We start from the raw sequence: 13,931 nt of genomic DNA on the forward strand, positions 1-13,931 counted from the left end.
CAGCCTGAACTAAGACTCTGAAGAGGTAATACAAGGTTAGCTTTGAGTCAAAGGTACAGCTTTGCCTGTGGCTAATTCAGGTTAGTATAAACAGAATTGGGGTTTAATTCCTAAAGTCTTACTCAAGAAACTCCATGTTGAAAAACAAAGCACCGGTTGGGGGAAGGAGGTTTTAAATCCCTGATACGGTGTGTGAAATCTGGCTTTCCTGGAGAGACGCTTGAATAAAAATTAGCTCTGGTCTGATGCAAATTAAAGATGATATTTCTTATTTCTCTTTGGCCAAATAATGGTCAGGGAATGTTAGCACTGGAACAGCTTCACTTTAAATAAAGAACAGACAGTGGGCCGGTCTAATGAAAAGCACATCTGTGATTAATCATGCAAGTCTCAGAGTATGTATTTTATTAATCGTTGAGTTCATATGGGAATAGAAAACTTGAATTTTAACTTTAGTATTAGAGATATTAGTTGTGTAGGTCACTCAATATTCTGTAAAGCTTCATATAGTAACCAGAGACACTATCATGGGGAAAAGCCTGTATTATCTCCCCTAATATTGGCACATTTTAATGTTTAGATTTTATATTTGAGAAAATCACAGTCCTGTGGCAGTCTCTGTAGCACATATACACCCAACACCAACATGAATAAAGAACTAAATAATGGACCACCTGTCATCCAGAGATTTAGTGTAACTTTCTCAATGCCTCTTATCTGAATGACACAGAGTATCAGGATATGCTGATAATGACTGGACATATATTATCCTCTAAGATAATGTACCTTTAATTAATTTTTTTTGAAATATCATTTGAATATAGCCATAATACAAATACATGTTGTCTTCAAAAAATAAGATAACCACAAGAATTTATTTAGCGTGCCCATAAGAAACAAAAATGTTATCATTTCTTTGAATGCCCTTGGCTAAATTTTTAAATTGTGAAACAATGGTTAACTTTCTTACCATTTACAGTGAGAATAAATTCTCTTGTAGTCTTTCCTGCAACGTTGCTGGCCACACAAGTATAATTGGCTGTATCACTTAGATCTGCATTATTAATTTGCAAGTATCTCCCTCCAGAGAGGATTCGTACCCGAGGGCTTGCCTGGATTCAGCAAGTAAGATTTACCATTAAAATGTCAGGAAAAGAGAATAAAATATTACTTTATAACAGCAAAAAGTAATTATAGTGAACTGTGGATTGCCTGTCTTCCAGTATGCTTTGTCTGCTCCCCCTACTGTTATCCTAGGATCCAAACCCCTTGGGAACTATTTCTATGACTGTGCTTAAGGCAAGGGCACAATCGATGTTCCCAGTTCTCCTGGCCACAATGATCCACTCAAGGATGGGCAGCTGGGCCCCAGAGAGCCCTCTGCAGGACTGTGTTGGAAGTGTTGGGGAATAAGAAGTGTTCTTTTTATTGGTATCTGGTAGTGAGGATGACATAGCCTGGTAGTGGTCTTACCACCTTGTGTGGACAGCCTGTTCTGAATCTAAAACAAAGCAAGCAGAATTGAGATTCAGAGAAAAAATATCATAGATGCTTGCTTATGTGAGAAGAATCTCTGGATCTAGTAATACCTAAGACCTAAAACATAAGATCACCAATCACTGTAGGTAATAAATATCTTTAAATAATTTTTAAGTTGGTTTGAGTTTAATTCTGCCATTTACAACTGAAAGCTTCATGACTTAAAATAACTTTGCTTAACTTATAACAAACAATGGTCCTTTAACACTTAAAAAGAAGTAAATAAATGATTTTAGTCTATGAATATGGTTAAGTGTTTATTTTGTACCCAGATGTAGAAACAAGAATTATGAAAATATAGCAACAATGAACCCTAATCTCTGCTATTAAGTCCAACTGGGAAAATAGATGTAAACAATTAATTTTGTATAACGATGCATGATGTTCATAATCACTAAAAATTTCCAGGTAGCATCAAAGACTAATATTTTCTGGTTGCATCAAAGAAGGAACTACTTCAGAGGTAGCCTAAATAAGGTTTTTTTTGCCATATGGGATCTGTCCCAATTAGATATACCACTGACCTTCTAATTGCATGGGTCCACTTACATGTGGATTTTTTTTTTGATAAATATAATTCAGTACTATAAATGTATTGTCTCTTCCTTATGATCTTATTAATAATGTGTTCTTTTCTCTAGCTTATTTATGTAAAAATAGAATACATAACATATATAACAATAAAAATATATGTTGATCAACTATTTATATTATTGGTAAGGCTTTGGGCCAACAATAGAGTATTAGTAAAGTTTTTGGGGGAGTCAAAAGTTATACGCAGATTTCTGACTACATGGAAGGGTTAGTGCCTCTTGTCTCCATGTTGTTCAAGGGCTAACTGTATATTTCTAATGAAAAGAGTTGTTCATATTCAAATATGCAGTTCAGCTCCTTATTTTACAAAGTCATGTATTTTCTTTAGGCCTTTAATTGCTATAGGGGCTCCTAGTGATAAAATTTTATTACCTCTGATGAGAATAAGTGATTTCTTAAACATATGGCAAGTTCTATAAAATATCTATTTTTAATTTTTTTATATGGGTATAGCAGGGTTTCAGGCTAATAAAAAAGGTCAGAGTTGATTCTTAATAATGTTTTTGTTCCATGAATATCAGTAAATTCTGCTAACTCATCAAGTCTCATATAATTTTCTCTGGTCTCTTTCCATTGGCCACCAATGATTCTTCCAAATTTAACTTCTTTCATCAGATAGAATCTTATTGTCAGTTGATGATCTTGCTTCCTATTCCATGGAGAAAATCAAAGCCCTGTGCCTGCAGTTCTCTCCTCCTCCTACCTTACTTAATGAATGCAACCTTCCTTTCTATCTTTCCATCTCTGTGGAAAAGGTCAGCCCTTCTGTCCAAGGGTGATTTCCTCACTTGTGACCAGGGTCCCATTACTTCTCTAACACATGTTATTCTCTAAACTTATTTCTCTTTCTTATATCTTCAGTCTCTTATGTATGCAAGTCTTCTACATATTTAAAGAATATCCCATAATTATTTCCATTCCCTCTTCTTCCTTAATTCTCCCAACAATGGTAGCCTACCCTTTCCTTTGATTACTCTGTTGAAGAATGATTGTTCGGATCTTTTAAGTATTTCTGTGTATTGCCAAAGTCATGGACACAACTTAATTGTATCTTAGCGTGGTCTCTGTTAACCACTCCTTCTCTTTTCCTTGGCTTTAAGTACACCAGTGTCTCCTGTATTTAATCCTTTCTCTCTGAGTCCTCCTTCTCAGTTCTGTTCTTCTTCTCTTCTTCCTTTGCTCGCCTTGTAATTATCAGTGTTGCCTTATGCTTTATTCTCATTTACAGATTTTCTCACACATTCTTATGTATGCTTTCTTATGCATTTCTTATGTATGTACATCTCAAGCAATCTTATGTATGCTTTCTGGTCAACTTCATACAAACCTATGGCTTCAACAACTGGTCATACGACTGAAGACTACCAAGTCAAAGACGTTTTTGATGAAATAGGGACCTATATTTCTTAGTGCTTTTTAGAATCTCCACTTGGATAATATATCAGTAATTCAAACTCAAAATATCTGAAACTGAATTCATCTCCTTTTCATAACCAGTGAACTAACCCTGTCCCAGGACTAACATCACTTGTTCATAGCTGGAATTATTCTAAACTTCTCCATCATCAACATTCACTCAGTCTCTATCTGAACACCTAATAGTTTTGAGTAAAATGCACATATGGGAGATAAAACTATGGAAAAAATGTCAGAGCGTGAAAGGTCTTGTGAGCTAAGCGGGGTAGTTTAACATGAATCCTGAAATCTACAGGGAATAATCAAGGGATTTTAATCACAGTCTACTTCAGCCACACCAAGCTACTTGCAGTTCCTGGAAGAACAGCATTCCTTTCCCTGAAATGGCTTTGTAGATGCCATTATCTATCATTAGAATTTCCCTCTTCTTTCTCACCTAACATCTACTCATCATTTAAAACCGATTTTACCCTTTTCAAGAAGCTCCCCTGAACTGTCCCTTACCCTGGAGTCTGAGTTACTAGCTTCTCTTCTGTTTTCATAAAATGCTATACCTTGCACTAACATATGAGTTGTATCCATGCTATAATCTTTGATTTACTTCTATATCTTTTCAAGTAGTCTGTGAGCTCCTTGAAGGTCAAGACTACTCTCAGTAGCAATTATAGTGCCTATCATTACAGTAGAGGCACAATAAACAGAGAAACTGAGGCACATGAACATTAAGTGATACCCATGATAATTTCGCATGCAAGTAACCCCCAGTTAGCATCCAGTCTGTTTTTGGTCGCTTGGTGTGATTTGGTGGTGGCGGAAGTTCTTCTGCCTTAGGGGTTAGGGGACTTAATCTTCTATTATAATTAGAGACAATTAGCACAGTAAGTTATACTAAGGATGAGGAGGAACAAAAGGGGAAAAAAGCATAAGTAATGACTAGGATAGGAACAATCAGAACATTCAAAGTCAAGGCTTTGAACCAACACTAAAAGGCAATTTAGGATCCTGGGCTGTGACACTCAGTGACAGCAGACAGATATCACATGAGAATGGGAAGCTTTAGAAAGCCAGTAAGTGTGTTCTTCAAGGATTCCTGTCATATATTCTTGGCATCCAAGGGTATCACCTAGATTCTGGGGGTCCCTCCTGAGGTCCTGGTTTATTCTAGAAAAATTCAGTAAAAGGTTTGTCCAAGACACTTAGTAGGACAGGTCAGTTCTTTTGAGACTCAGATGGTTTATTCCCTCCCAAGTAAAGAAATAGCTGAGTATTTCAAATCCAACTTTAATCCATGGGCTCCAGGAGATACATACTTGGGCCAATTTACGGAGTGTCTGAATCAAAATACCTGTCTTTTGACCCATAGTTAGGTATTAACTACCTGAGTGAAGGTTGAGAAAATAAGGCTGATTAAAAGATCCTGTGTCCCCCCCCCCCCCCCCATGCAATGTTGAATAACAGTAGCCTGATGTTTGGTTTTGTCTACCTAGCAAAGACTCCTCAGCTGATTTTTTTCCTCAAAATGGATTTGCGGAATTTAGGAGGATTTACCTGTAACCGATCTCCATTTTTAAGCCAAGTGATTATAGGTGGGGGCACTGCATCTGATTTGCATTCCAATGTCACTTGTCTGTTCCGTAACACAGTGAAATCCTGGGACTCATCAGTTCCAGCAATATTAGGGGGTACTGGGTATAAGAACAAACATATCAGAGGCTTGCAATAAACAAGATGTAAAATGATCTGTATTATCTTAGGTTTTCAACAAATGTTACTCCTGTTATGTAAAATAAGAGGCATAAACTTAAAACATTACGCATTCAATTTATGATATGGATGACTACAAATAGTGGACTTTTTTTTTAAGCCTTACTCTGTACTTTCAGACACATAGAGTAATGAAATTCTTCCAAGAGCCACATGAATGACAGGATAAATAATATAATCACATTACTATCACCATTTAACAGGTAAAGAAACTAAGGCACAAAGAAAGGATTTCTTGTCCAGGTTCCACACTTGGTAATGATTTTCTCTGAACATCAGATTTGAAAACTAATAAATGAGGGTCTGCCCATCATAACCTACAGAAATGTATACACTTTCTTAATATTCAGAAATGTATCTTTTTATTAAAATGTTTTCATTTATTTTTGAGAGAGAGAGAGAGTGCGATCAGGGGAGGGGCAGAGACAGAGGGGGACAGAGGATCTGAAACACTGACAGTAGAGAGCCCAACGCAGGGCTCAAACTCACGAACCGGGAGATCATGACCTGAGCCGATGTCAGACTCCTAATCAACTGAGCCACCCAGGCACCCCAGAAATGTATCTTTTAATGTGACTTGTCAATTAGTGGCAGGCTTAATGTGTGTGTAGGGCTGGTGACAGGGGGGTACCTAAATAACAGATAATTTCCATTGCCGAGTCATCTAGGCTACAAGAATGAAATAAATATTTCCTTTTGGTTTGTTAAATGTTCCTTTCCATAAAGAGTAATTCCCATCTCTATGTTGAAATAATATTGGCCAGAGTTTAATTGGCCCAACTTTTCTAGAAGGTAATTTGGGAATAAATTTCAAAGTCTTAAATGTGTGTGTGTGTGTGTGTAATCAAGCAAGTGTACTTACAGAAATTTATCAAAAAAAACTAATTAAGGAAACAGGACAATATATTTACACAAAGATGTCTATAACAGTATTGTGTATACTCGTGAAAACAGAGCAGTTTAAATATCCGAAAATAGGGAATGGATTAAATAAATGATGGCATATTCATAAAATGGGGCACTAGGCCATCACTAAAAATTATTATAAAAATATGGTTTTTGACACGAAAACATGTTCATAATGCCATTAAGAGAGATGAAAATGAAGTTAAATACTACATGTCATATGATACATTTCTGTGACATCTGTATGCAAAAAGGCCTTTGTGTGGTAAGACCGGGTGACATATTTTCTTCTTTATTGTAATTTATATTCTACGATTGGAAATCAATAACCACGAATTATTTGTGCAGGAACAAAATAAATAAGTCAAAAAGTCCACGGAAGTTTTTCAAGAAGGACTTGGTCAGCCAAATATAAGAACCAGATTTGCAAAATATATATTTCCTTATGTAGAAACATATGATGGAGTTGCTCATGCTCCATAAATTATGGCTTCTAATTAGGTATATGATAGATGGTAGGAAATTTTGCCAAATTTACCATGCACTCTCACTAAATATTCTTTATCATCATCTCCTGCAGTACTGGATGCCAGACATGTGTACCTTCCTGTATCCTCCACCTGCAAAATCCAAATAGGTGAATTACACAATGTTAACTTGTCAGTTTCAGTGACGAGAATAAGTATTTACTAGAATGAATGTAAAAGTCTCACACAAAGCAAGGTATCATTTAGGATAGCACAACAATTAAAATTTAATAAACTATTTTAACATTTGTGATTAGCACCCTGGTAGTGAGCACTGCTTGGCATCTCTATCATATATAAAACGATGTTTTAAGAGGGTTTCAATATTTGATTTCAGAACATTTGCATGTTAGGTATATTTAATGATCACAGAAAAGGCAGATGTATGTAGGACCCCACACCATACATGACAGACTAGATATACAATGTTTATTGAACCCGTTAGTATTTATCGATTTAAATGGTATCTTCCATTTAAAAGTTCAACTGGCATCTTCCTGAAGAAAATAAAATGCAATTTAAGTAAACAAATAAAATATCAGGTTATTTAAATAAAGTACATCAATACCATATTTTGAATCTAACTTTGGTACACATGGTGAAACAAAAGAGCTATATTATGTAACCCGGCTGTAAACAGTGTCAGACTGACAGAATAATCTACTCGTATCTGACTAAAACCAGAAACATTTCTTTAAAAACCCTGTGCATACTTTCCACTGAAAGTATGAGCCTTCCTTCATATGTTTGACATTGTGTAGACACAGCCCATGCTTACGTACCCATAAAATATACTCTGGGAAACAGATGATCTTACTTCTGTGAAAAGTGTATTTTGGAAAAGCAGAAAAATCCCGTTTTCATTTATTTTTACTACTTGAACATTACTAGAATATTGTGAGTTTTTGAATTCTTGCATTCAAAATTGACTTTATAAGTTATGGAAAAACTGTTTTGTAGGTTGCAAAAACTCCTTTGAAAAAATTTAAGACTGGTATGTTTGCAAAAATACTTAAATGCAACTTTAAGAAGCACGACACTCACATAGTCCTTCAATTAAGAATTCAAAATGATGGACCACTGCCTGGAGAATAATTTATGAATTTACCATCAATGTCTAAAACCCTTAAAAATCAACTTTTCTCTATCAACTAATTTTATTCCCAGTTAATATTGCTCCCCCCTCCCCCCAATTGTTTTGACTTAACCAAACTTGAACTATCATTCAAGTTTACTCTTAAGTCTTTACCTCCTCCACTAAATATTTCCTGACAACCTGTGCCCTTCTGCATGCCTACAGTCATTATATTTAGCTACATTTTCTAAACTGTGTTCTGTTTATAGAGGGTTTGAAAAGGTACAGTTAATCAGATTTCTCTAGAGCAGTATTTTGTGGAATTGTTGACATGCACTATGGTTCACAAAGAAGAGGAAGGTATAGTATGTAAGGTTTTCCAACTGTATTTGGTTACAGAATTTCCCCCAGTGGAATAACTCACAGAACTAGCGTTTGATGGAAGATATTTTAGGAAACTCTTGTCTCTAGCACACAATTTGGAATTTGCAAAGCAGCCACTATGTGCCAGTCATAACTATATACTATAGTTGCATACACGAAAAGACAAAGTTCAGATAAGTGAAATTTAATGTAGTAAGTGCTATAATAGAGATACATACAAAACGTTATGAAAATACAGAGGAGCAGAGGAACCAAGATCAGTCTTGGGAGTTAATAATATTTAATTTTCTACTTTGAAAATATCTTGAATGTTTTTTTTTTTTAATTTTTTTTTTAACGTTTATTTATTTTTCAGACAGAGAGAGACACAGCATGAACGGGGGAGGGGCAGAGAGAGAGGGAAACACAGAATCGGAAGCAGGCTCCAGGCTCTGAGCCATCAGCCCAGAGCCCGACGCGGGGCTCGAACCCGCGGACCGCGAGATCGTGACCTGAGCCGAAGTCGGACGCTTAACCAACTGAGCCACCCAGGCGCCCCGAATGTTTTTTTTTTTTTAACTGTTTCTTTTCCTAATTTTATCATGTGTGTAGTTTTATGTACTCTAGACAACTGGAAACTTCTGGAAGGCTGAGACATGTTTTATGTATTATGTTTGTATTCTCCACAATAGCTAGTGCATGTGGGTCACCAACTAATACTCTGTGGGATCTTTGTCTCCTTTTGTTACAACCCAACTATATAATGTTTCCATTTAAGACCTACTGTGATGTGGCCTTAATCTTCATTTAGGGTTTATTTACCATCATTTCTTTGTTTTTATAATTCGATTCCACACAGTTTCCTTTCCCTTTATGTTACAAAATTCTTCTGGATCTGTTATCTGTTGAAATTATAACATTCAAGGATTTTCATTCAGTAAGTGGTTTAACAATTTAACTCGAGTTTCCTCTGAGTTACTGCAATGTTTGTTGGAAAGAAAAGAGGGGAATGGAAGGCGTGTTCTCCTTGATACTGAAACCAGAAATGTGCTGAGTTCCACTGGTAAGGCTTTTGAACCCAATGTAGGATCGAGACCCAGCTCTATCACCAAACTTGTCATGCAAGTACTAATCTCTCTGTGCCTGTTTCTGGCTGTGTAGAGTGGAGATAAAGATATTGCCTCAAAGAGTTGTCATGAGAGTCACTGGTGTGATAGAGCCCAGAGTTGAACATAGGACTGACACAGTAGACACTTTATAACCCTTAGCTCTCTTTTTCCGGCTCCCTTTCCTTCCTCTTTTCTCAGTGAAAAAGCACACAGAATATAATTAAATAATTTGTTATTCCAGGTTTAAAGGAACAATGATTATGGTAATGACAACAGCAGCAGGAAAAACAACAATTCCATCTAACTCTATTTAACATTACTACATGCCTATGGCACCAGTCTAGGCACATCATGTTAGATGATCTCTGAAATTCTCAAGTGTAGGAGTTAGGTATTATCACTATTTTTATCCCAAAGTTACAGATGAGGGTATTAGGGCACAGATGGAGAATATCTGTAATATAAGGTTTGTCTTTGTTAGTAAAACAGAAGATTGTTATAATAAGACATCCCAGACATGCTTCTTTTTAATATTTTTAATTTAAGATGAATTTCCTTAAACACAAACTAAAAGAACAGTCAATTTTACTGAATTGATTGAAAAATTGTATCTGTTCAGATTCGTATGTCTCCTAGTTCATTTTGGAGACCAGAAATGCTCTTTGAGACCTCATATGTATATATGTTGGATTGTTTTTTGCCACTTTTGTAAAGGGCTGCATGGTACAAATTAAGAGCTTCAGGAAATATATTATCACTTATAGCACTGAGAAAAATTTGCAGAAATTAAAGCATCTTGCTTTCTTCTGAGTTTAATATGATACTCCTACTGCTCTTTTAGTCATGTTACCTTGTGTCTACCCAATCAGGCATACCATAGAACCAATTTACCCATTTTTAAGGTTACAGAGAGAGATCTGTGTCTTTGGACTTGATTTGTATCTGAGATTTGGATTCTAAAACATAATTTCTCCATTAGCAAGTGAGAGGTTTAACCCAGGATTAAATAACTTTTTGACTTTGACACTTACCTGGGCACTAGATATTTGAAGGACCTCTCCACCTCCAAGAGTTTGTATCTGTTCTGTCTGTGGGAGGGGCCTTCCATCCTTCATCCAGGTAATTTTAGGAGTTGGAATTCCAGAAGCAAAGCAGTTAAGTTCAAGTGGATTATTAACAATCACTGATATCTCTACAGGTTCTTCAGATCCATTGATATGAGGTGGTTCTATTTAAAGGGAATTAAAAACAACAACAAAATAAACTTGCTGTTTGATAAAATACTGCTGATTAGAAAACCTTTAAAAGAAAATTCAACTCAAATGTATGTTCATATAATATAAATTGGTTAAAACAAAGATACCAAAATAATTCCTACACGCTATTACCCGTTGTCACTGGCAGTATTTTAAGAGGGACAGATCATGCCTATCATAGATCATGAAGTAAATGGAAAGGTAATTATAGCTCAGCATTTGGGATTCAGATAATTAGAGGAGTCTTACCTAACTGCAAAGATTTGAAAACAATAAAAACTAAAGCCATCTTGTATCATTGTTTAAGGAGACATACTTAAACATAGCAGTGTGTTTTTGTACCTTCTAGATATCTATTGTCTAAAGCAACAGGCAAATGTTGTGGAATTTTGCTATCATCTTTTCCGTGCAGAACTGTAAGAGGAAACAATGACTAAGCAGAAGAAAAAACGGTTACATTTGGAGACTATTTCTGCATAAAACACATTTGTTATGTCTGGGCAGAAATAATTTCCTTTTTTGTTATTTATATTTCTAAATTACCTTTCTCAAGAGGATGTTAAAGAATCTAAACACTTGGAAGAAACATTAACGTTCCTTAGTCCAACTACTCTCAAGTTTAGGAATCCCTTTAAAACAGTCTTTCCATACAATGATCATTCAAGTTTTCTATGAACATTTCCAGCTTACTATTTCACAAGGCAGCCAAAATAGTTGTTGGACAGCTCCAAGGATTAGACTTTTTTTTTTTTTTTTTTTTTTTTTTTTTTAAATAAGGCACACAGTTTAAAACAGAGGTTTACAGCAGAACATCTGGAGTCAAAGAGCCTGAGTTTGGAGTCCTGGCTCCAACAATTATTAGGTTAGTGCATTTGGGCAAACCTCTAAAATAAGGACAGCACTATTATTTAACTAATAGGATCATGGTGAGCATTCGATGAGATAATGTATAAACTACACAGTTCTCTTGTGTTTCTGAATATGTTTTATTTTATAATTAAAGGTTTTAAAAAAGTTATTACTATTTCAATGTCTACCACAGCTCTTGGTATTTTTTTTTCTTTCAAATTTTTATTAAATTCTGGTTAGTTACCATATGGTGTAATATTGTTTTCAGGAGTAGAATCTAGTGATTCATCACTTACATACAATATCCAGTGCTCAATACAAGAGCCCTCCTCATTACTCACCACCCAGCTATTGGTATTATTATTAAAACCTGCTTACTTAAAGAAAAAAAATCCACCCATGGTTTTCATTTTCCTTTCTGGAGAAAGATAATACATTAAATCTATACTCCTTTTCAGATTGTAATTAAGAAGTCAGAGTTTCTTAACCACTGACCCGTTCTTTTTTACTTTCTTCCATCTTATGTATTGCTGTCAAAATCCATTTTATTAAGTGCATTTTAGAATGATCCAAAATTTCTTATTTAAAGTATTTCAGTGTCTCCATGTTGCTTGCTGAATTAAAGAAAAACTCCTTATCATGGCTTCCAAAGCTTCATCAATAAGGCCTTTATTTATCTTTATAACATTATGTACTTTTAATATACTTATATGTAACCTAGGCTTCAAATTAGACTACTTCTTTTCCCTCAACAAGTCCAGTCTTTTCTTGCTCTGTGACTTTACTAATGTTATTCCTTCTACTGGAACATTCTCCAATAGCCCCATCCCCTAATTGAGCATGTTCAAATACTATCAAGGTCACATTAAGGTCATTAAATTTATCTGTAAAAACTATAAATCCTCTCTTGATTCTCTCAACATCGACAATAAAATTTCTATCCCGTATCACTCAAAAGCACTTATCTGATTTTCCATTTGACTTACAGTCAATTCTTTATTCCTTTTACTTATTGGTTATTTACCATGTGCCAATCGCTGTGGATGCAAAGACTAATCAGGCATAGCCTTTAGCCTCAAAAGCTTGTAAGCTTTTTTTGTAAGCTCCCACCTGATTCAAACCCCGGTCACCAGGTCTTACAGATGTTAAGTGATTGTGAACAATTTTATTCTGGGACTTGTTCATACGTCTTATACTTTGGACAGAATAGGAGGTGCACATACTCTGATGACTCCAGAACTTATGCTTTTAGCTTAGATCTCTCTTCCGAGCTCAAGACCCATACACCTAATTATCAGATAAACATCTCCAGTGAAATGTTTGGACACTACTTCACTCTCAACATGTATTCAGACTGAACCTGTTATCTTATCCCTCCAAACCTGGTCCTTTTCCAGCATTTCCTGCATTTATGTGATGGATCTATCAATCATTCAGTCACATAAGCCCGAAACTAGGAGTCATTTTTGATATCTTCTTCATCACTCTCCTGTGTCCAAATCCTCATGTAAGTCCTACTACTTCTACCTGAAATCATTTCTAAATACATTTTTCCTCTCACCTCCATTACTAATCTGAGTTACAATACTATTTACTTGGACTAACATCGCCTCTTTTCTGGATCTAGGCACCCACCCAATATTATCTACCTCTTTGTTTCTTTCACATTATCAGAGCCAGTTTTGTTGGGGCTATCAGTAAAAACTACATTTCCTAGCCTCTGTAGTAGATAGTAGACGGAGTGATATGTGACGATTCTGAGCAATGAGATATAAATGGAAGTGGTTTTGTGGGACTTCTAAGAAAATCTCTAGAGGAGCAACTCTTCACCCTGCCTATTTTTCCTGTTCTGTTGTTGAATCTACTGATGCTGGTGGTGAGCGCACAATGCATGATCACTGACAACCATGATGTAAAGGTCAAGAGAACTGTAAATACCTGAACTGGTTAACCAACACAGCTACTGCCTACCTCTAGACATCTCACTCAGCAAGAAAAACAAAAGTTACTTGTTCAAGCTGCCATACTTAGCCTCTGCTATTCACAGCCAAACACAATTCCTAACAATACATGGGTCTCTCAGAATCCACTCTTGTCCTGCTCCAAGTAGCTCTCCACTTTGCACTCAGAGTGGTCTTTTCAAACTGCAACTCTACTCATGGCATTCCACTTACTAGAACTTTTAATGGCTTCCCATTGTTCTATGATAAAAACCAAACTCTTAATGTGGTCAACAAACCCCTTCACAGCCTGGACCCTGTCGAAACTCCTTAGCTTTACTTTGTATGAGCATTTTCCCTTGTTTTCATCATTCTTCTTACTCTGGACTTTTCAGAACCACTAATCCACCATGACACCTCCCACCATGTGGAGAGCATTAAGCTAAGAATAGCCGTTCCCCAGGTTAAGATGGTTACTTTCAGATTTGGAGTGTAGCGCTGATCCAAGTAAAGAGTTTTTCAGGTTTTTAATGGAATTAGCTTTCAACAGATGTTGAAATGCTGAAACTTCTCATCTTTCTGCTAAGCCAGTT

General features: G+C 35.9%; 1 protein-coding gene across 1 annotated transcript in view; it reads right to left on the reverse strand.

The window, feature by feature from the left end:
• HMCN1 (hemicentin 1) overlaps nucleotides 1-13,931 on the reverse strand; it is a 464,244-nt gene that overhangs the window by 68,315 nt on the left and 381,998 nt on the right. The window contains exons 69-72 of the mRNA XM_015543796.2: nucleotides 10,325-10,521; nucleotides 6,758-6,839; nucleotides 5,098-5,234; nucleotides 971-1,112 (exon numbers count right to left, since the gene is read on the reverse strand). Coding sequence (XP_015399282.1) covers nucleotides 971-1,112; nucleotides 5,098-5,234; nucleotides 6,758-6,839; nucleotides 10,325-10,521 — 558 coding nt within the window. The remainder of the gene's footprint in view (nucleotides 1-970; nucleotides 1,113-5,097; nucleotides 5,235-6,757; nucleotides 6,840-10,324; nucleotides 10,522-13,931) is intronic.

The sequence above is a fragment of the Panthera tigris genome, chromosome F3, assembly GCF_018350195.1.
Source record: "Panthera tigris isolate Pti1 chromosome F3, P.tigris_Pti1_mat1.1, whole genome shotgun sequence".
In the NCBI taxonomy this organism is placed as follows: Eukaryota; Metazoa; Chordata; class Mammalia; order Carnivora; family Felidae; genus Panthera; species Panthera tigris.